The sequence below is a fragment of the Acipenser ruthenus genome, chromosome 16 (genome assembly GCF_902713425.1).
Source record: "Acipenser ruthenus chromosome 16, fAciRut3.2 maternal haplotype, whole genome shotgun sequence".
Lineage (NCBI taxonomy): Eukaryota > Metazoa > Chordata > Actinopteri > Acipenseriformes > Acipenseridae > Acipenser > Acipenser ruthenus.
The window spans coordinates 2,380,143-2,404,528 of NC_081204.1; the positions used below are offsets into that span (position 1 = coordinate 2,380,143).

The following is a 24,386-nucleotide window of genomic DNA, read 5'->3' on the forward strand; positions in this document are numbered from 1 at the left end:
CTAAATCTGCCCTAGCAAAACATTATCTCAAGAAATCTCCATTTCCACAAATCCTAAACTAGAAATTACCCACCCCTGCATCTCTGTGGATCTCACAGAATACAATGCAAAGCCACTGGTCTTTTAGAAAACATATCTGTGAGATAAAAGCAGTATCATAGCAGAAAGTGAACAAATAAATAAATAAAATACCACCCTCCTCCCCCAGCGTTACACTACAAAACCTACAACGGAAAGCAACGCCATACACATTGACATATCATTGCAATAACATCCCAAATGGACAGATCAGCCAATCACTCAGTATTTGCTGGTAATTGTCGGATATAATGACCTTATCATGAAATGTGTGTGGACTTTAACGTTACTTGCTAGTCCTTCTTTCGTCTCTTCACTATCAAGATCTGTTTGTTGTTGCAGTTTCAGAAAAGGAAAAGGTCAATTGAATGTAACCTCTCAATACATTTTCTATATATTTTTAAATGTGATAAGCTTCTCGATCTGCCCTTTGGAGCGTCCTTTGCAACTGGTGTTGCAGACGGCTGAATAGCAGCAATATAAATGGTAGTTTTAGGGAGATTGTTCTTGACCTGCGTCTGGCTGACCAGCATTGACTGTACCGTCGCTATATTACAGAACCTTTCCCCAGCGCTAGATCAGTCAGAGATCAGTGCTTTGATTAATGCCTTTCTGGAGAGCTTGTTAGTCATCAACCTACAGCACAAATCCTAAGAGGCATTAGATTGCATTAATGGGTCTGCTGGAAGCAAGTAAATCAGATCCAATAAAGGTGATAAGAATGAAGTCATATTAATATGTGTGATCTTTATTTGCTGAAAACAGTTCCCTCCAGTGTAGGGCTTACACAGTAAAATAGTACAAAAAGACTATTGTTTTGTATTGAAAGCTATTGTTTTGCATTTCTTTAGTTTAGGATGTAATATATTACTGGGTTTTAGGGAATTCCATATTTTGAAAACATTTTCTGTATTCATATAAGTTTAGGGATTTGTTATCTATTATAAATCCAGTATGAATATAGTAATAGTGTCTATTATGACATTCTTACAACATGAAATATAAAAAACATGACTGTGTAAAAGTCTGTGTTTTATTACTAATTGTAATTTATAACTGCAAATATCATAATTAGCAACACTATGAAAAAACTTACAACAGGCCCGAATTGCCTCCTAGGGACGTACTACCCTTAAAAGGTATCACTTTATACAGATACCGTAGCCGCCCATGCATTTGCATAGTAGATTTTATTTTTTCAGAGATGTGAAAGTATACTCGCTCACACACAAACATTATGTATTATTATTATGTAAATGTACGGTTTTGTGTTTTACACAATGTTTTGTTATTGTTGTTTTACAGCATGCATGGGGTTAAAATTCCCCATCCATGCTAAACTTGTGCAGAATGTGACCATCTCCAGATTCATTAATTTATTACTAATCTGGATATGGTCACATGTATAAAAACCTGCAGCTTTGACAGAACTGGGTTAGCGTGTTCAGAGGCACACACTAACCCAGAGAGAATCCTATAGACAGCAATTGCTACCCGTGCCGGTTTTACACCAGCACGATACTTGCTTTGTTCTGTGACTGTTGCTTTTCTGTTTTGGCCACCATACCGTTTACTTTTGTGTCAGTGTCTGTCTTTTGTTTAACTGTTTTATTTATTATTAAGCGTGTGCAGCAGCGCTTCACCCGTAGTAGTTGCCTGTGTTGATTCATTCATTTCCTGGTCTGATGTCACCCATAAGCCACCCGGGTCACAAGGCGTGATTATAGCATCACTTTGACCTTACTAAAGGAAATAAGTCTTGACTATCATTACAGTGTAAAGCAAGACCCAATATCTGTCCACCCTATTTTATGTGGATGTTTCAAGTTGGGTAACATTATATTACTAACAATAACAGAAGATCTATTATTATTAGGCCTGCTGTAGACGAGGACATTTAACACAGGTCTAGAATATTGCAACCGCTGTTTATAATTTTACAATAATGGCCAATAAAACTACCATTTCAGTAAGAAAATATTTTCACACCTGCTATCATTATTGTAGCAATTACACAGTTTGCCTGGAAGGGACCTTCTACTGGAGCATACCAGCATTGCCAGACTTCATAATCTAGCCTTTTTATTTGTACAGTGAATATTAATACTTGTAGTAGTGGTTATAGCTAATGAAATATTTCCATAAATCTTACCTGTCATGTGGGGCAGTTTTGAAAAGATAAAGAAAAAAGCCCATGTTACAGCAAACATATGCTATTATTATAAAACAACGATATCTCGTATCATGCTAGGTTAAAGAAAGGGTTAGTGCACAGATCAATGGAAATATTTCATTAGTGGTTCTTTAGAGAGGCATGCGATACACAACAAAGAAAATCTACATAGTTCTACATAGCGCTCTATTTAAACAGACTGCATGGTTAAAAGGTAACAGTGCTTCTTGGAATAACTACTACAGAGCAATCTGTTCAATTCGATGGAGAATCCTCTGTCATACTGTATAGACTAATAAATTAGACTTTACAGCCAAGCAGCTCCAAAATACAACCCAATTCTCATTACATTTGTGTCAGTTTAGCCCTTTCTTGTAGGTTTCACTTCATATTCTAGCAGGAGATGCAGCCTAAAGGAGAAGGCATGTGAGTTCTGATATCAGGGTGCACACTGACCTTGAGTGGTTTCATGTGTACCAAAGGCAATCTCTCCCATTTCTGCTTCAGTTCTCACTTGTGTATGGTTTTATTTTGTATTACTGTTTTTATGATCGTTTGAATGATTTGTTTCTTTTTGCCATTGATTTTATAAGTTATTTCTTGCCGAGACCCCCTTGAAAAACAAGATGTATCTCCTGGTTAAATAAATACATTGCACATTGAGAGTGCAGTGATCTGATCAGAGGTTATGGAAGATGTACAGTAAATGAATTAAGAGCAGGTGAATACCTCCACTGAACTGTGCTGCTTCTTGAAAGTCTTTGGGTTGGGACAAGCTAAATAAGTTATGTTCCTCTTGGCTCTGGTCTGAACAAGGATCCACGTAACACACTGCCATCACAAGCGACAGTCCTCCAGAGAGGTCAAGATTTGGATGAGCATGTAGACTGAACTACCCTCTCACCTCATACGAGAAGGGTACTTGAGGAACATTGGAAAGCTGGTGGAGTGGCAAAACTCACAAGCTGCTGTCTGTGCTCAGTAAATAAAGACTCAGTCTTCAGTGGAATTCATCAAAGAGCTTTGTACAAGCATTGTTTTAATGACACTGCAGACAATATGAAAAATTGAAGGGCTGGAAAACAAACATTAAACTAGCTAATATCCTAAATCAGTGCCAGCACTGTTCACACAGCATCTCGAATCTGAAGCCAGAAAGGGAGAGATTGCCCTCTACAGGAGCAATAAATAAGGTGATCATGCGGATGGCTTGTAGACAAACAAATTGAGTTAAAACAACAAAATAATAAATTGTATTACAACTCACATCTTATCTCTACCTATTCCCTCCACTCGCGTCTAATTGGCTCTTAGAGTTAAAGTGAGTGGAAAGCTGCAGGGAAAAACATTGCCTTTGGAAAAGTGAGTAAACTGTCTTTCTGATAAACTACACAGAAGCAAACCGACATCAAAAAACACAGCTTTAGTTACCTCATAACTTTAGTATTCCTGTGCAAATGTATATAAAAATGAGCTGCCTCTGCTGTGATACATAGCATACACTGCACTATCATATCTGCTGTCCAGATTTCAAATGTGTATTTCCTTCACAATTTCAAGATTATAAAATATTTATCTGCATCAATCCCTGCAGCCTTCCAAGGCAAGTACAAGTGTAATTTGAACTAATACAATATTTAGTGCATTTTCTTTTTAAATGAGCATGATAGTGAATTTCCTAAATCAGAGCTTTTTTTATGGGTTTAAAATGCAGGCATTTTGCTGCTTTATGGGGTAGCATGCAGATGTTTTTAATATTCATTGCTACAGTTAATATTTTGAGTTCACTTTTTTATGTACAAATTAAAGGTACAGTGTGATTGCCCTAATGAATTAATTCATTAGAGTCCATTGCACACAGAGCACATTTTGTGGTAATTACTAAAATGCAAGCTTGTGTTGCTGAGGAAGCACTTAACAGCAATTCTCTTTAATCTTTTGTGTCACTATATGAATGGCACTGTATGTATATTTAATTAGCTTTAACTTTGGAGTTATTTAATGAATGGCTGTTTTAATGGATTAAATAAAGAGTCGTGTTCATGAAGAAATTCTAGAATCACAGAAGATTCAAACAACCGGACCCTGGACAGCTATGTGGAATTATGTTCTCATGCTGGAGTTCCTAGTGAAAGTAAAGGCAAAACTCACTGAGGCTTTGCTGAGTTGCTGGTAAGTGTTACACATACTGTATATGTGCTTAAGGACCAATTTGAATAAATCCTTCCCCTGGGTTTGCAGAAGTGATTTCAAGCATGCAGTAATGCCAGCAAACAGGAAGCATGATTGCACACAGTACATAACTGTTGCTACTGAAGGTAAATATTGAGTTACCAAACAAAATAAACTAAGAAATAAGAAAAACATAAGGATGGACAGCTGCCATATTATGAAAGCAAAACCCTTTCTACCTACAGTATCTTTATTACTTTGGTACCTAATGCTTCTGCACCATTGAATATATATATATATATATATATATATATATATATATATATATATATATATATATATATATATATATATACAGACGTGCTCAAATTTGTTGGTACCCTTACAGCTCATTGAAATAATGCTTCATTCCTCCTGAAAAGTGATGAAATTAAAAGCTATTTTATCATGTATACTTGCATGCCTTTGGTATGTCATAGAATAAAGCAAAGAAGCTGTGAAAAGAGATGAATTATTGCTTATTCTACAAAGATATTCTAAAATGGCCTGGACACATTTGTTGGTACCCCTTAGAAAAGATAATAAATAATTGGATTATAGTGATATTTCAAACTAATTAGTTTCTTTAATTAGTATCACACATGTCTCCAATCTTGTAATCAGTCATTCAGCCTATTTAAATGGAGAAAAGTAGTCGCTGTGCTGTTTGGTATCATTGTGTGCACTCATTGTGAGAGAGTTGTCTGAGGAGATCAGAAAGAAAATAACAGACTAGCATGGTAAAGGTCAAGGCTACAAGACAGCTTGATGTTCCTGTGACAACAGTTGCAAATATTATTAAGAAGTTTAAGGTCCATGGAACTGTAGCCAACCTCCCTGGGCGCGGCCGCAAGAGGAAAATCGACCCCAGATTGAACAGAAGGATAGTGCGAATGGTAGAAAAAGAACCAAGGATAACTGCCAAAGAGATACAAGCTGAACTCCAAGGTGAAGGTACGTCAGTTTCTGATTGCATCATCCGTCGCTTTTTGAGCGAAAGTGGGCTCCATGGAAGAAGACCCAGGAGGACTCCACTTTTGAAAGAAAAACATAAAAAAGCCAGACTGGAATTTGCTAAAATGCATATTGACAAGCCACAATCCTTCTGGGAGAAACTGGAGCTTTTTGGCAAGTCACATCAGCTCTATGTTCACAGACAAAAAAAATGAAGTTTTCAAAGAAAAGAACACCATACCTACAGTGAAACATGGAGGAGGCTCGGTTATGTTTTGGGGCTGCTTTGCTGTGCCTGGCACAGGGTGACTTGAATCTGTGCAGGGCACAATGAAATCTCAAGACTATCAAGGCATTCTGGAGCGAAACGTACTGCCCAGTGTCAGAAAGCTCTGTCTCAGTCACAGGTCATGGGTCCTCCAACAGGATAATGACCCAAAATACACAGCTAAAAGCACCCAAGAATGGATAAGAACAAAACATTGGACTATTCTGAAGTGGCCTTCTATGAGTCCTGATCTGAATCCTATCGAACATCTATGGAAAGAGCTGAAACTTGCAGTCTGGAGAAGGCACCCATCAAACATGAGACAGCTGGAGCAGTTTGCTCAGGAAGAGTGGGCCAAACTACCTGTTAACAGGTGCAGAAGTCTCATTGAGAGCTACAGAAAACATTTGATTGCAGTGATTGCCTCTAAAGGTTGTGCAACACAATATTAGATTAGCGGTCCCATCATTTTTGTCCATGCCATTTTCATTTGTTTTCTTATTTACAATATTATGTTGAATAAAAAATCAAAAGCAAAGTCTGATTTCTATTAAATATGGAATAAACAATGGTGGATGCCAATTAATTTTGTCAGTTTCAAGTTATTTCAGAGAAAACTGTGCATTCTTCGTTTTTTGTGGAGGGGTACCAACAAATTTGAGCACGTCTGTATATATGTGTGTGCACGATATAAGCCCAACTGTAAACCTAACCCTAACCCTTCTAGTAGTGCATAAGGTGTATGTATGCATGCATCTCACAGTTTCCAATATTCATTTGCTTAGTGATTTCTCTCAGTTTAAAAGCTGAATACACTGCCCGCTGGTTAGTGTGTCAGGCGACCTCCATAAACCTGCCACAGAAAATGAATCACAAGCACCGGCCTGCTGAGAAATTGAAAGATTCATCCTACTTAGCCAGTAAATCACAAAAGCAGACTGCCCTTGTTAAGGAAATGAAACGCAGCTCCCTGTCATCCCTGACTCATCTGTAACTCACCGAATGTGTTTACTGTAAATCACAGGAACTATACCCTGTTATATGACTGTGGATGACAATACAAAGGAGCAGGTAACAGCAAGCTTTCATCTGACTGGCTGAATCAGATTGTCAGTTGAAACGCTGAGCATTAAATACAGCTTTAGTGTCAGTCCTTTAAATTGTGCTACTTCTGACACCTTACCTCCTGCCCCTTATAGAGAAGGTCGTTCTTTCACTTCCTAATGTCCAGTCCTTTTTTAATTTATAAGAGCTTTTAGAAGCATTTCAGTAAAAATCGATCAATATTCAATTGAAAATCTATAAGTAGGTTTCCAGAAATGTCAAATAATTCATCTGAAAATAGGGATTGAAACATTTGGGATAAAATGTTAATCCTTTTCACAGATCACTTTCTCACGTAGTGCATAATGATACAATATCCGTTTTACTGTATAAAATCAGGTCTTTCGCATGCTTGTTTAATTTTAAGCCTCTGACATTCTGTTTTATTTGTGTATTTTAGAATATGAAACAAGAAGTTATCTGATCAGGTAAGTAAGTGACTTAAATGGTAGGCATTGAACTGAGATTTCAGTGAGGATGGGAGGTGTCTGATGGCTTCAGGTGTTACCAATAATACATGTGTTTGACTGTCTGCTGAGAGAAACCAGTGAATCGTACAGGGTATCAGGGTGGACTGTTGATATGCACCCAACCCCGATACTAGTACATTGCCAATCACACCACCAGCTGCTCGACCCCTGCATGACTGCTTGTGGATCAGAGTTATTGCTGATTATCTTAGGGATGCTACAGTTGTTCTGTAAGCAGGTAGCTGTGGCTTAAGCGTACAAGCTGGTAGCCAGGCTTGGCACACTGATAAAAACGTGCCATGGCTTTTCCCATGCATTTACTGTTTATTTGTTTATACCATGGTTAACTGTGTTTGCCTGTGCTTTACTATGCTATTTCGCAGTTCCTTCATTGGCATCCTTGCTTAGCTACTAATACTGATAGTTGATTTAAGCAGACAAAGATACAGTATTCTTTTTTAAAATGAATTTAATCTTTCTTTGCTGAAATAAGCCAAGCATAATATACATACGGTATATATATATATATATATATATATATATATATATATATATATATATATATATATATACACACTACAGGTCAAAAGTTTAGAAGTTTTATTGAAATTGAAATTTATGCAGTTTAATGTCTCAATGTATTCTGAAATTAAAGCATAGAACAAATAAACAATTGGAGATAAAAAAAGAAATCATGGAATCGTTTTGTTTAACAAAATTTAATCTAAATTTTTGACTCATCAAAGTAGCCACCTTTTGCAGATATAACAGCCGAACACACTCGTGGCATTCTTTCTACAATGGAAATCAAATATTGTTCGGAAAGTTCTTCCCAACACTGTTGCAGAAGTTCCCACAAATGTGTTGCACTTGTAGGTTGCTTTGCTTTCACCCTTCTGTCCAGTTCATCCCAAACCAGCTCGATGGGGTTTAAGTCTGGAGGCTGTGCTGGCCATTCCATGATTTGAAATCTACCGTCTTGTTCTTTTCGTCTAAGGTAGTTCTGACATAGCCTGCAGGTATGTTTTGGGTCATTATCTTGCTGTAGGATGAACCCCTGACCAACTAGGCGTATACCAGAAGGTATTGCATGGTGCTGCAAAATGCTGTGGTAGCAGTTTTGGTTCAGGGTGCCACTCACTCTGTGCAAGTCGCCAACTCTGGATCCAGCAAAAGAGCCCCAGACCATCACGCTTCCTCCAGTTGGTGTCACACGCCGAGGAACCATCCTTTCGCCTACTCGACGGCGTACAAAAACCCTGCGTGATGTACCGAAGATTTCAAATTTTGATTCATCGGTCCATAAGACCTTCTTCCAGTCTTCAGTAGTCCACTGGCGGTGCTTCATGTCCCAGGCAAGCCTCTTTTTCTTATTTTGCCATCTTAGCAATGGCTTTCTTACTGCCACTCGACCTGTCAAACCTGCAGCTCGAAGTCTTCTCTTCACAGTTGAAACTGAGACTTGCTTACTTCGACCAGTGTTAAGCTGTGCTTGAAGCTGTTGTCCTGTGAGCCGCCTATCACGCAAGCTGTTGACTCTCAGAAACTTGTCTTCTGATTCTGTTGTGGCTTTGGGTCTGCCAGACCTCTTCCTGTCAGTTTCCTCCAGTTTCCAAGTGCCTTTTGATGGTGTAGGAAACTGTACTCACTGACACCTTGGCTTTCTTTGCAATTTCTCTAAAGGAAAGACTTACACTTTTAAGGGTTATAATGGTCTGTCTGTCTTCCTTTGTTAATTGCCTTTTTCTCGCCATTATGAGAGAAATATACTACTTCCTGCAGTACAATACTGTCCAAATAATGCTTAAGAGGGTGTAGTAACACAGTCTGTTCCAACACTGCTTTTATACAGACAGAGGGTTTGTAAGTAATCAACAAAAGTTGGGACACCTGTAGGAATTGTTAGCATCAACTTTCAAGGCTTAATTTACTTCCATTGCTGCAGAACAGCTGTAAGTTGTTAGCCCATTACTTGTTCCCTGAAAAAGTCATTTTTGTATAACTCTGAAATGTACATTATTTTTCTTTTTTTGGTAACCTAAACTTTTTTTTTTAAAGCAGTTTACCGCTTACCTTTGTACCATTTCAGGTTATTCACTGGACTTGAACTGCTTAAATTTCAATAAAAACTGGAAAAATGGGGGTGTTCTAAAACTTTTGACCGGTAGTGTATACATATAAACCAAATTTATTCAGATACTGAAAAAGGATGTGTGTCTCATCTTTATCAATGTTCCATGTTTCTTGGATGGACAAATCTAATGTTTACATCGATAAATTACTCCAGTTATCGATCAACCCCCCCCCCCCGGCTGTATTAACTACTTCTTGTGCGCCACCTCTAGCTACGCTCTAGCTGCACGCGACGGTAGGACAGTCAAGATAATCACTACCGTCACTACAGCAGCAGCAGCAGCAGCAGCAGACAAGTACAGCCACTTCTGCTGGTTGTGCAACAGTATTGCGACGCTCGCTTCGACGGGCTTTGCGTGAATACCGCCTGCCTTTATATTCGAGAATCCTGCTTCGCCTTCAATTGCCTTGCTGCAGCTGCTGCTCCCCAGTGTCGGAGTGTGTTAGCGGCCCAATGAAAGGAGAGGTCGGGAATTCTGGGAATGTTGACTCGGGGCTGGAAGCCAGGAGAGGAGCTGTGATGGAGAAGCACTGACATTACAACTGGGGTAGGCAACACTATTTCAATAGTAGTACTTTGGATCTTTTTTGTTTGTGTGTGTAGGCAGCTGTTTAACGTGTTATAAAATGCATGTTATCCAACAATTGTCTGCACGGGAGAAAGGTTAGTAGTTTTTTTTTTTTTTTTTTTTTTCATCAGTCAGTGGTCGTTCCGTGGGAAAAAGAGGACAGATGCATTGCTTTGACTGGACAGCTTAGAAGGAGGAAATGGTCTGAAGAGATTATTATTTATTTATTTTGCATATTTTCTTTTGTATTTCAGTGTTTTTTGTGGAAAATAAGAAGCGTATACTGTGGTAACGAGATATTAAAAAAGAGATGCAAGTGTCATTGAATCCGTGTAGAAATGCAATGCTTTCTGTCTTCCGTGGCTGTCATTAATATTGGTCTTTTTCGTTCCGGTGATTAATAAAACATACAGCGATAATAATACAATAGTACTCATTGACTATATTGCACAACATGTACTATGCTTAGTAATACGGTACTGCTTGAGACAGTTTATTAAATATTATTTCCGTCCAACACTTAGGGGCTAAGCATGGGACTGGTCTGGTGTAAAAACTGTTTAAAACATGCAGACATATGGTAGAACTAAGTAGACATTTTTTAGTAAAAATATATAAATAGGTGTTAAGAAATATGGTGGCCATGCAAGTGTAGGATGTTTAGAAATAACATTGAGTATGTCTGTCGTTTTTGGTTGTGAGAGTGTGTCATGATTTTACATGCCGTGATTCGTATAAGCACAGGAACATTTGGTCCTTTTTGCAAACGTTTTCTTTACGCTTATGTTTACAACGGTAGTGATTGAATAAAAATACGAGGTCCTATTAAATTAATTATGGGCGTGTAATATTAATACTAGATATACCAGGGAATCTGGAGTGTTATGTCAGACTAAATCTCTCGGTTCACAGGAATTGACATTTCTGTTAGATTGACAGCGGTCCTTGCCATTCGAATGCAGGCAGTGGCACTGATGAGCTCGAAATAACCAATCATCTATGTAAAGAGGAGGGGCTTTCCCTTGCACTAGTCCATTTAAATCAGTGCCGTCGTTAACCCTTTAAAACCTGCCGGCATACAACCCTTCTGTACAACCAGTTGTATGCAGACTGGTTGCAAGCGGAGGTAACGTAAGAGTGATAATGAATTAGGTTGGTTTTAACAGGCTCCGCGCTTTGATTATTTAAAAGGTGCATCTTCTTAATCTAGCGCACAAAGAGAATAGAAAAATGAATGTTCGTAGCGCTGTTATCAATGCTTCAATGCACTAGTCTATTCAGCCTCGGTTATTGATTACTTTTGGACATAAATGCATGGGGGGAAGGGGAGTCTATATCTGCATCTTTTACCGGTAAAGGTGTGGCTAGGGTATTCAGTGTCTGCTGTACCGGTGTCTGAATTTGTCTGCTTGAAAAATCGCCAGCTGTAGTAATCGAGGATATCTGCTGCACAGTATAGCAATATTCATATTCTCTCCGCAGCTTGCTGTCAAGTGAAAATTGAACACACCTCACTCGGTACACCCTGAGACCTGATAAAGTCATTTCACCACCAGACAGTGTTATTCTCTGGACATTCATTTATAAGTTTGTGGTGCAATGGGAGCTCTGTGAGAACACAGAGCCCTAACCTCAACACACACCCTGCCACTCAGTTGTGTCTATCTCAACCAAGGACTGCTAGTCCTGTGGACATGAGTGGTGTGTGTACTGAAGTGATCTGAGTGCAAATCAGGTGCATTCACCAGTTTTACAATTTCACCTGTTTTACAATTTCACCTGTAAACTATCACAGCGGTACGGCACCTTGTGTTCACACTCAGAGGTGTGGAACGAGAAATAGAATTTGTTGTTTTTTGATAATTCGTTTTTCTTACAGTTATTCTATTATTGTAATGCAAATTGTATTTATTTTTGAATCTGTCAAGTACTTGCAGTGTCTCATGTTTACCCGTGAAACTGAGAAACACAAAAAATGAGATGCACAAACTGTAAGTGGGAGACATCTTAATTCCAGGCCACCCTGCACAGTGCTGACATTTTCATCATGGGTGTCTTGCTGCAGTAACTGTGCAGAAAGCATATGGTGCACAAGACATTCCAGCAAGCAGGGTCACACATCACATGATCACCAATGAAGACTTGCATTGAGACAGAGGAATGCTGTGTGGAGTGATGCAGTTATTTACTGTGCCTGAAAGCAGTATCCGTTACTGAGACCACCCTTACAAAAAAATAAGAAGTAGTTTGCCATAACCCCACTTGTTCTTTTAGAGATCTTCCAGTACTGACAAGACACCACCTTGTATTACTCTATGATGTTACACCAAAGTGTCCTTTACTGTTCAGTGAGTTCAGTGATATAGAATTTGGCTGGCAAGCGAGTCTGGATATTGTTGCTTAAATAAAAAGACCATCTTCAGGGAATCTTTATGCATTTTAATTGGATGGTTTTTGGTTTGAAACTCAGCCAGCCTTATTCATGTACAGTATGTGTTAATAAAAATTACACCATTGAAATCCAGCTTACTGTCCAGTGAGCCATAAGAAATAACAAAGAGATATTCAGCTAAAAGTGTAGCGGGTACAGCCAGAGGTAAAATGAGCCTGTTTAAATTTGCATGCATTTAAGTCCAGCGGTGTAAATGTTGGGATATGACACAATAACTAAATTGGCTGGTGCTGGTGGTGGTCCACTTCAGTGCTTTTACCAGCAAATGTCACAGGAACGTGCCGGCCAGAGATATGCAGAGATACGCCATGTGGTTAAGCAGAGAGCTGCTTGGGCAATTTTTTTGCAGTACAGATTTTGTTTCTTTTGTTCTGCTCTGCAGCAAGAAAAAAGCACTCCAGCACAGTATTGCATTCATGTTTAAACTGATGGAGCCACATTTTAGTGCTGTGCTACAGGCTGCAACAAATTACTTTGAAAATGCTGCTTTGTTATCCGTGCTGCTAAGCTTTATAATAGATTAGCAATTTGCTGTCTTTGTGTAGCACTTGCACAGCAGTGGTGTTTAATGCGCAGCCTCTGTGTGCAGAGTTCTTTATGTAGAAATCAAAGCTAGAAGCTTGTAGAATACAATATACCTGCAGGAAAACAGTTACAAAAAATAAGCTCCAAAGGAAAACAGGACGCAGTCACTTAAACAATTTGCAAGCTGTGCTATTATATCTGTGATTGCTTGATTACAGCATTATTGTCATAAGTGCGAAAGACTCAGTGACATTTGTATACACTATGAATAATGAACATATTGCTTGAACAAGTGAAGAGTGATGAGCAGATGTCTAACATTCCTGCTGTGACATGTGTTGTAATTTTCTCACTTGTTTGCTTATGAAGTTCGAGTCAGACAGGAAGCCAGATGTTGAAGCCAGTCGAAGTAAAATTTGTACAAGCGGGTTTTAAAATCGAATGTATTTTGGCTCTACAGAGGCTGCTACAGTAAGGCAAAGCTTGTGTGGCTAAATCCTGACTAGCAACAACTCTCTTAAGAAGAGGCGTCCAGCTGTATCAATTCATGTGTGAGCTTTGTGATGTGGACTACAGTGCAAGGTTTGACCATAAAAAGTAATCCATGTGTAGTACTGACGTAAGCTTAAAAATCTTCCACTCGTATTTGAACTACAACATCCACATTTGTGGGTATATTTTAATCAACATGTGATTTGTAATTTACATTTCTTTGTAAACATTATATATATATATATATATATATATATATATATATATATATATATATATATATATATATATATATATATATATATATATGTGTTTGAGTTACTAGACAGACTATTTGGTAACATGTATGGCAAACCTACAGAATAGCAGAGGATGAGCCTAAAATAACTGCACTTAAGATCTAACCCATATTCTAATTTGTGTCTTAAGAGGTTAAAGGACTGTGCTGTAACTTGCCTACTAGCCACTACCACCTTGTTTTATTAATGTTAAACGTATCAAATGCAAGTCTGGTAAACAGTTCCAAGTTGTGCAGATTTGCCGGAACATTTAACATCCCCGCTGTTAGTTCTAATGCACTGCTGTCAGGAGCAGGTTTGCTCTGAGCTCAGTGTTTGAAAAGGGGTGCTGTCCAGGATGCTGTGTAAGAAGACGGTGTCTTTCCAAACAATGTTTAGATTGCATTGATGCACTGAGGGCTCAGTATTCTGGGGCTGGGTGTATTCTATTTAAAGGGTACTCTCCACAACGTTTATCGTTTATTTTCTTAATATTTCATTCTTTGTTTTTGACTTGCTGTAGTAGCGGCCTGTTGCATGTACATACATACATATATATATATATATATATATATATATATATATATATATATATATATATAATATGTTTCAACTAATTGAAAGCAATTACAGCAAAAGCAGAGCATTATGTTATAGTTCACTTACTACATTGCTAGAATATTAATCTGTTCTCCAATACGTACCAATGCTGCTTGCCTTTTATCTTTTGAATAATAGTTCTTGGAGGACGTGTTACACAAAATCTCTTTCCACCCACAGATCTAACAATTTCACAGTTGCTTCTGTCGACCCCTGTATCTTTGTGAACACATGTACACTGCCGTGTGATTCAGTCGCACTTAGACGAGGCAGGAGGTAGAGTAGTTCAATTAAGAATATAAAGATAGCCAAGCCTAATAGCTGGTTATGATGTAGAGAAACAGGGTTGCAATTTCTATCTTGCAGGAAATTTGCCGTCCTCAAGCTAGTGAATATCCCCTAAAGAATGCTTACTGACATAACCTACATAACACCCAACATGTGATACTTTTAATCAATTAAATAGTAGCTTATTAGACTATGTGGTCATAGTGTTAAATATGATGTTTACTAAAGCAATGTTATTTTCCCCTTTGTTTTTTTTTTTTGTTGTTTTATTTTCCCAGATCTTAGACAGGCCTTCCAAATTTGCCAGCCCCAAGCATGCAGTAACAAGCTTGTACAGGTACTGAAGGGGTGGACACATTGACTGATTGCTCAAATCATTCAGAGTATTGTTGCAGTAAGTAAGAACAGAACTCCCACAGGAGATTCCATAACAGCAACCATGTATGGAAGCGCAAGAACGGTCGGGCATTTGGAAGGCAGCCCCTCCAGGTCTCCCCGTTTGCCAAGGTCCCCCCGGCTGGGACACAGGCGAACAAACAGCGGAGGGGGCGGAGGGGCAGGAGGGGCTGGCAAGACCTTGTCAATGGAGAACATCCAGTCTCTGAACGCAGCTTACGCCACCTCGGGGCCAATGTACCTGAGCGACCACGAAGGGGTGGCGACCACCACATTCCCAAAGGGCACCATGACCCTCGGAAGGGCTACGAGCCGGGCGACGTACGGGGGCCGCGTCACTGCCATGGGGAGCAGCCCGAACATCGCTTCGGCTGGGCTTCCTCATGCAGATATCCTCTCCTACGGCGATCACGGCACACTGACCTCGGCTGGCCTTCACCACCAGGTTCCCTCTTCACTCAGGCAGGTCAGGGACAACACCATGCTGGACATGCACTCCCAGCTCAAGGACTTGCACAGGGAGAACGAGCTGCTCCGCAAGGAGCTGGATCTCAAGGACGGCAAGCTGGGCTCCTCCATGAACAGCATCAAGACCTTCTGGAGCCCCGAGCTGAAGAAGGAGAGGGTCTTGAGGAAAGAGGAAGCAGCCAGGATGTCCGTTCTGAAAGAGCAGATGAGGGTTTCTCATGAGGAGAATCAGGTAAGGTTACCGCCTAGTCAACAAGTGTGCTTGCAAATTTCATTTATTTTCTTTTTCTTTATGGCTGGCTTTTATTATTTTTTTGTTTTTCATTTTTACCTAATGTTCAGACCATTGGAAAACCCTTATACAAATATTGTACAAAATATCCAATAACCTGTTGGCTGGTTGTATTACAGTAAACTAAACTGTTGCAGTCAGTCGAGAGCAAGGGAATTTGACAGCCATTGTATAACAGTTTAAACTGTATCTGGCTTTGTTTTACACAGCAAAGGGGGTTTAATTAACATCAAAGAAATAAAACCACGTCCAGATTATACTGCTAAGCAATAGGTTATGCCCTCTCTGCCATGACCAAAAAATCATACCGGTTTATATAAGACTGGAATAAGTAAAGATGAACACAGCTTCCCAAATCCACAAACTTCAGTGAGTTGGAGGGCGGAGCCAGTGGAGTGTCTTTTGTGGTTAATTATTGAAGTCACGTTTCAGCGTTTCACAGACACAGCGTTGGCTGTCAGTCAGTACTGGGATGTCAACGTTTTCTATGGAAGTGACTTTGTTTTATTTGTGCTTTTCACATCAAATGAGCAACTTTGCTTTCGACAGAGTAGGTTGTGTGCACATTCATAATACCAATAATCAAAATGCAATACAAAATAATCTTGGCTGCAGACAGAAATGCCCCCACAAAGGAGATTGTTCATTGTGGCAAAAGAACCGTGTCTTGGTGCATGCTTTGCAAGTTGGTTATTAAGTATTCTGTTGCTATAGAAACATGACACTGCGATTCAGAAGCTGTGAGCTGTAAGGCATGTTCCGCTTTCGAAATGACTGGCTGTCTGGCAGTTTGAAGCTGTTCAAAGTACAGTGTACCCATCTGCCTCAGTTTAAAAAAATTAATATATAAATAAATAAATAAAATAAAACCCACTGGTAAATATTTCAGTAAGAATCTTGTGGTCTAGCTATTACCTTAATGTATTTCCCATACATTTTACTTGTCATATGAACAGAATACTCTGTGAATGTTTGTGGAGGGCTGTGGCTATTTAATTCATGAGGGTAGCCTTTGGGGTTTGAATGCTCTCCTCTCTGTACTGCAGATTGTAATTACTGAACAGAGATAAATATTAACAGTCTAAAAAAACTTTCTCTGATGAACTGTACTGTATACTGCTGGAAGGGACGTTCTGTGAATTATGTTTTAAAGGACCAGCTTTACAGTGTGTCACTTGCTTGGCAGTAATTTAATACCTACCTATATATATATAATTTTAAAAATGCATGTTATACAGGAACCTTTTTAAAAAAAAAAAAAAAAGCAAATGCCAATCAGAATAGTTTGATAAACATCACGTTTTATTTACTGAATCGCATATATTTTGTCCCAGGTTGAGTGGTCATTGACTTCTGGTGGACTCTCTAGGAACCTCAGAATCATGACGCTCTCTGATTCTAACGTTCGCTTATTAACGTTGGAATGTAGTACACAAATGCTTTAATAATACAGAATTATAATGCGTCACTCAAACAAAGGTTTTGGCTGTTATTGTAATCACACTGATGAAAGCACTAGCCGAAGTGTTTATCAGCTTTACTTAGCTTCTTATTCGTTTCACGTAATAATCTATTAAGTGTTATTGAAGTTATGTTTAAGTGTTAATATCCCCTCACCAGACAGTACTGCTTTATAATTAACCTTTTGTTCACTGTCCTCACTCGGGGACAATGCAAGTGTCCCTACTGATGATTACCAAGCAGCACCGCTGTGTCAGATTCTAATGCTTTTATAGATATATATTATAGATAATTCTGTGTCACCAGATGGTTCAGAAGGTCATATTTAAGTACTGTTTGCACATAGGACTGAGTAATAAGCTCTAGAAACAATGATGAAGATATTTGCAAGTCTGCCGCAGCTGCTTTGAGGCAGACGATTGAGCAGCAGCTTGTCCTTAATGTTTTCGATTCTTCAGCTGTTCTAATTAGCTTTGCTTTATTTTCCTCGATGTTATCGAGAACCGTCTTATCAGTTTGTAGCAGCACGCCTCTCATGCATATTCCGTTAGAAATGGTTAAATTGACCTCTAATGCTCCTGTGTACTGCCGTTTTGAAATAATATAAAGCTGTGTGTCAGGAATATAAATGTATTCAAATGTAATGCAGTATACAGGTAGATTATACCTCTTTGCAGTTCTGCAGTGCATTTACTGACTATTAACAACATCTATTTTTTCACTACAGTATGCACATGAAATCTTGAGATCCTGATGACACATTACAGTTTTTTTGACTCAAGTTTAAATACTTTTTAACAGGTTCCACGGGGTCTATTACATCATTTTGATATTTTTTTTTCTAAACAAGGACAATAATACAAATCAGGTACCCAGCTGCTTTTCCTGGAAGGAGTTCCAAATAGTTTTGCCTCATTTGGGCCTGAGCACTACAGCTTGTTAGTGACATCAGGACTTCACAGAAGACAGCCCAGTCTCCAGTATCAAGAAAGAATTGTTCACAGCCCCTTTTGCAGAACACACACCTCCAATATAGTGTTGCTAGCATTCCTGGATTGTTAATATGTTATTTAGTAACGAGTTCTTAATTGTTCATTCTTCTTTCTTATTTATATAACTTGGTACAGCATTCCGCTGTTGCAATTGTGGTCAGGTGAGTAGTCATGTATTAGAATGGGTGTTGGCATTAGACAGTTGGACTCTGTTCTCTAACTCATTTCTTGCAGCCTTTTATTTCCATACATTAAATCTTGCAAGAAAGAGCTCAAGAACTTTGAAAAAAAAAAGATTTCTCTATGTCGTTTTCCTGAAAAGCAAATATTAAATGCCATTTAAATCCTGGCTCGCTTTGCAGTATTCAGCACAAGACAGGATTTACATAAAAACATAAAAAGAAAAAGTAAACTGAGAGAATTGGTTTGGCTTTACTTTGTCGGAAACATTGGAAGTTTGCCTAATGTTTCACAATTTGTGTAAAAAAAAAAAAAAATTCAAAATGGGCTCACTGTTCAGTGAAAGTGAAGCTTAAAATGGAATTAAATCCAATGCACACATACTGTAGCTCAGCATTTTTTTTTTTAGGTCTCCTTTTATACAACAGAAAAACAAAGAACAAGAGTGTTTACATGCATTCACACAGTTATAAAAACCGACACGAGCACTGGGGAATTAAAGCATAGCGGCCTGTTCCAGTGATCGAAACAGTGACTGATCTAAACACTGAAGTACTGAAATACTGCTGCTGTTTAAATTATTAAAAGAAGGGGGCTTTGAGGAAACCCACGGCTCTAATAGTTTGTGAGTCTACTGTATCTCTGTCTCTAAAAGTAAGTAACATGCAAGGTGTGGTCCTACTTTAATAAACAGTAATTCAATTGTGCCGGTTTTCTGTTTAAATCATCAATTGGATGGGGCTCAGTATGTCTAATTAAACTGGTAAGACTTTACCAGTTTATCTACTAATTTTCCGTAAATTGAGAAACAAAAATCCAAGGCAAATGGTGATATGGATGCAGGAATGTAAACCAGAAAGAAAAGCGGGGTCACAATATACAGTGTAAAGGTGAATTATTGCCAGTGTTGCAGCAACCTTGAAGCACAGGATTCACTATTTGACAGCTGCCAGTTTAACTTTCTTTAAACAATGCCAAGGAAGAGCCTGGCGGGTTAGCCAGTGAAATCCTCCTAAGTTGTTTTCCAGCTCCTATCTGGACCTGTATTTCTCTCAGTGTATGCCAAGCATGTTGTGTGCATCCGCCCGTCTCCGCTCCCCGTAACCCCTGAAGTGTGAGCTTACACTGTGCAAAGACTGGAGCTGTGACCTAGTTATGTCACTCTCAGGACTGCAGGTAGAGACGAGGCATGGAGGAGATAAGGAGGCAGAGATAAGCTAAAGGACAAACCATTGCCATGTGCTTCACTTTCTTCCCTGCTGTGAACCATATGGGGAACTTCTCAATTGTTTTATGATATCTTTTTTTTTTCTCTCCTATGAACTCGCTGTAGCGCATATGAAAGTTGTCAAGTTGGCAGCAGTACGGCACACTGGAGTGGATTCCTCTATTTATCCACAAAGCAGGAGGGAGCTGGACAGCTGTAGCCTGGGCTTCACCGGCACGGGCTGGCCCCTGGGGATTATAACCTGGCCTCATATCGAGCAACCCTCTCCAAATCATTCAAGTGCACCTTGCTAAAAATAAATTGTTATGATGTTAACACTGTTTAAATGCCACTGCTGTTTAAATCATTGACTTTGTGAAAACCAGCAATTTACAACAGAGTGCGAGTCTCTTTGAGAGTATTCATGACTAAAGGTAAAGGAAATGCCTGGCTTGCAGACATTGGATGGGTTCGGTAGTCATTAACGCCTCTTTGTAGAGCAGAGATAATGTCTTGAATGCAAGTGCTGACCAAGCGCCACACTTTCTATCTTCTGAAATCTGATGAGAACCCAACGTGGTCCAGTATGTGTGCAGGCTGTGTTATACATAGCTTTTCAGAAAACAAACAAAAACAATCTTCCAAATGAGTACATTATTTTATCACACAGTCTGGAATTGGAAAGTAACTCTCTCTTTTGCTCTGAGTTAACGTCTAATAAGTTGATTTGGTAGTTTTTCTTTTCTGCCTGTGTAAGAATGTGAAAGCTCTGCTATAGTCTTTCCCTGTTGCATCCTGATACAATATAATATCAGTTTGTGTAAGTTATATAATGGTGACTGCTTAAAAAAATAAACAGTAAAGTTAATAATATATACTCACTAAAACAATTAAGAAGAAAAAATGCAATTGTTGTGCTATATTCACATACACACTGACTAGCCAAAAAAAGTACAATTAAGCAAAAATCAACAAGCCTGCATGTATGTGATCCACTAGGTGTATAAAAGCTGAGTGAGACTATTCAGCAACAATCTTGGGAAAGCAGATGGATCCCGGTGCCTCTACATGGCATGACAGCGGGGCCCTGTGCACCCGGCTCGACCCTCAACGCAGTGGCTGCATTGACCAGTGTGTCCATCAATGCAGTCTCTCGGGTGGTCAAGGAATGTCAGCGTTTGCAGAAAACCATCGCCATGCCAGATGGAGCCTGCACATGCATGTTATGATAAACAACAGACGAGCTACAGGGTCCCAAGTCACAGAAACATTCAACCCTAGGCAGGGTGCACCTGTTTCCACTTTGAGTTCTGGATTTTGTGGGCTATTAATGTCATTCTCTCTTTTAGTTCTTTCTTGCTAGTCAATGTAAATCATAACAGGGATGCCTGTATATGTACATTGTGTGCATAATAAGTGCAGTCTGCTTATTATGCTTTGAAATAGTTGACGGAACACATGTGGAGAGTTAAAATCCTAGCGTGCAATTTAGATCACTGTTAGAGGCAATGAGATATTTTGTTGTGTTGTTATATAGAAATTATACAAGCTAATTAAAATGGGAAACCACTGGTCAGTGTTCTAGTGTAAAAGTGGAGATCTGCTGTAGGTACAATAGGTCTGGTCTGATGGGGACCATGTTTAAGCTGATGACTTTATTCTATATTGCAGTGGGTCACCAAGTTAATGCAGAATCTAGCTCTTCCAGATAGATCTTTTATCAGCTGAAACAGCAAGTCATTATTTGTACTATGTGCTTTTATCAAAAGCAAAATGCACAAACCACACCGTACGTTGACATTGATTAACCAGTAAAAAAACTTGGCACAAAAGAAATGTTTCACCTTAAGGGGATTGACGTATTAGACAAAGTGCCTGCAGTTCCAACGCTGGTTTTGAATAGAGGTTAGTGCTGCAATAGGCCATGCAATTGTACCAGTATTAGGGTTTTCTGACAGCTGCTGTGCTTAGCATGCAAGAATGAGTGGATGGGATGTAACAACCTATTGTAGAGTTAAATCAAAAACCCAAGCATCGCCTCCAGGAGGCCATGCTACAGCACTAAGTTTATGATGATCCCTGGGTGGCTGTTCAGGTGTAGTATTTACCCTTATAAAAAGTTTCCCATAGCAAAATGTAATAAAGCACAGGTAAGCATTGTAAAGAATAGTTGAGGTATGGTGTAGTGTATTAGTAAACATGACAAACCAGGATACACTATGCTAAATACATAGTATAGCCATGTGAAAAGCATTGTAAAGTACAGTGGAACACTTTAGGTATTGACTGGGTAGAGTGAGAGGAGGGATTCTCTGGGGTACATACATGTGGGGGTTTGAAAGTTATTTGTCACCATTTAATTTCACCCAGTCTGCCTCCAAATGCAGCCACATTTATTTATTGTAATATCTCTATTATCACACTGTCAGAAGTATTGCCCAAAAGCAAACTATTTATGAGCGGTGTTTGCATGGAAAGGGTCGATGCTTGTAATATTTCAGTTCGGGTCTCAAATGTCTTATTAAATGCATCACGCCCAGGGTTTATCGTTCAGCTGTTCCTGGCACCACTACCTCTTTATTGCTTCTTAGCTGGGGCTGTGAAGCATTTACCACATTGCCTGTAAGACCTGCCTGAATGAATGTCTGTTTCTGAGGCTCGTTCATAAGCAGCAATGGTAGCGGAGACATCTGTAGAAATGTAAATATTGTTTTGAGATGTTTAGGTTTAGCATCGCATGGCATGTTCATTTTATCTGTCTCTTTTGCTTCTCCATATTATTGCTGGTGTTACTGCTAATCTGTAGCTGCCTCCTGTAAAGAGAAATAAGCAATTGAATAAAAATATCTGGTTTGAGATCTGCAACGTTTTGTAACAAAAATTTGTAGCAATGTTTGTATTAAAATAGAAAAGTAAAGGTACTGACTGCACATTAATTGTCCTGATAAAGGGATCTTTGGGTTTCAAGGGTTGGGTTTACAGAATGAAAGTCATGTTTATCTACGTGTAACTTTTCTGTATGCAGGCTTTTTTAACATGTTTCATGGTCAAGGCCGAGACTGTCAAAAAACAAACAAACCAAGACAATTTGAGATGGAAGCCCTTCACCGTTTATGTTTGGAATTTAAGTTAAATTGTAAATGCTGACATTTTGACCTAAACACTTTTCAGACAGCTTGAATACAGAGCGAACATGTCTTTTGAAACTTCAGTTGGTCTCGTTCAATTTGTCTTCATCAGTGTTGGCTTAGTGTAGGTTAATGTCTTTTTTAATTGCTTTGGGTATTAGCCCGGAGACGCAAGTATTCTCCATCACGTCTGTCTAACAGCGGATATGACTGCCTATCCTATTTTACAGTGCTGTAGCAAATCACATCATTTCTTCACCTAGATCATTGGGGTTTTTCTTTTTTTAATGAAGCCTTTTTTGACTGTCCTAATGCCCTATTTTGAAAGGCGAAATTTCAGATAGATACAAATCCTTTATAATAGAGCTTCTAGTTTGTCTTTTCAGTTGTATTGTGACAAAGGACAATAATGCTGTATTGTCCTATTACAGCACATAACCAAAATATACTGTATTTGAAATGTTTGACACATTAAGAACTTTCTTTGGGAATATTGAATTTATGTTGCAGTGAATCTAAAAATAATTTTGTGAAATGTTACATATAAACAAGCGCCTTGCATAAATTGATTGAATGCACTGTGACAATTGGGATTTTCAAGTGCATTACATACATAGTTAATGCCACCTTTTCTCAGAAAGCCAAGGGGCTACAACAGTTGGAAGCAGTCACTAACATACAGCCACACACCATATATACCCTCATTTAAAGAGGCAGGTGGCTGACATTGTTTTTAAGAAATAAGAAGTACACTCCCTGAGGGATGATCTTTTGCACTGGTACCAGAACTGAACCCTGACCTGAAATCAAAACCCAAGTTTCAATCAGAGTTTGCAGTTGGATCACAGGTTTATCGAAGGACTGTAGCAATCCATTGTGTTGTCTGTTGTCTGGCTTTGTTCTGTTGGTATTCACAATACAGCATTATATTTTGCCTTTTCCTGTAGTTCTGTCATGAACCAAGTTAAGTACATTCACGATTTTGATTTCATAAATAATAATAAATACAAACATTAATCCCATCCTGAGCTGAACAAGCTCATCCCAGTGCAAGACCGGAATGTAAAGTTTATTTTAGGTTTGAGTTAGGACTACGGAGTTTGAACTAGTGGGGTTCCCGTAGTTAAACCAGGCACAGATCCTAATAAGACTGTCAGTGAATTAGAGACTCAGACAGTGAGGGAGAATTTGCATTTAGGCATTACATGCATGCTAGTGCACCTGTTTACTGTGCTCCTCCTGATAGAGAAATACATGAACCAGTGTCCATCACTACAAGTACTGTACTGGGAAGATTGCACTGTTACACCAGCTCACTCACTGCAATACAGTGTTTACTTGGATTTTGCTCTTGCAGCTAAGTGAGCAGGCCGTCAGTGTGTGTGTGTCTGTGTGTGTCTGTGTCTGTGTGTGCGTGTCCCACTAACCTCAGGACGGAAATGGATTTTTTCCCATTTGTATTAGAGTAAGGGAATCCACTTACCTCTATAGGCTGGGGCAAGCCATTCCCCTGGGTCATTGAAGAACATTCCCACCACTCTCAATGTATAAGATCAGACAGGCCTGCCACGAACAAGCAGCGTTTCAGGGGATGTTGCACATTGATGTTTCCCTTTTTCTTTTTGTAAAAGTACTTGTATGTAAGACGTGTGAGATACTGTATGTAT

The 24,386-nt window shown here is 39.0% G+C and overlaps 1 protein-coding gene across 15 annotated transcripts in view; it reads left to right on the forward strand.

Annotated features, from left to right (window-relative positions):
* The first annotated feature begins 9,657 nt into the window (after positions 1-9,657).
* LOC117963517 (ERC protein 2-like) overlaps positions 9,658-24,386 on the forward strand; it is a 262,184-nt gene continuing 247,455 nt past the window's right edge. For 12 of the 15 annotated variants that reach the window (XM_058988384.1, XM_058988392.1, XM_058988387.1 and 9 more), the window contains exons 1-2: positions 9,658-9,939; positions 14,874-15,691. In XM_058988384.1, the coding sequence (XP_058844367.1) occupies positions 15,035-15,691 (657 nt within the window). In that variant the 5' untranslated portion in view covers positions 9,658-9,939; positions 14,874-15,034. Of the gene's footprint in view, positions 9,940-10,091; positions 10,163-14,873; positions 15,692-24,386 lie in introns of all 15 variants that reach the window. The other 3 variants (XM_058988391.1, XM_058988398.1, XM_058988385.1) reach the window with 2 other exon arrangements.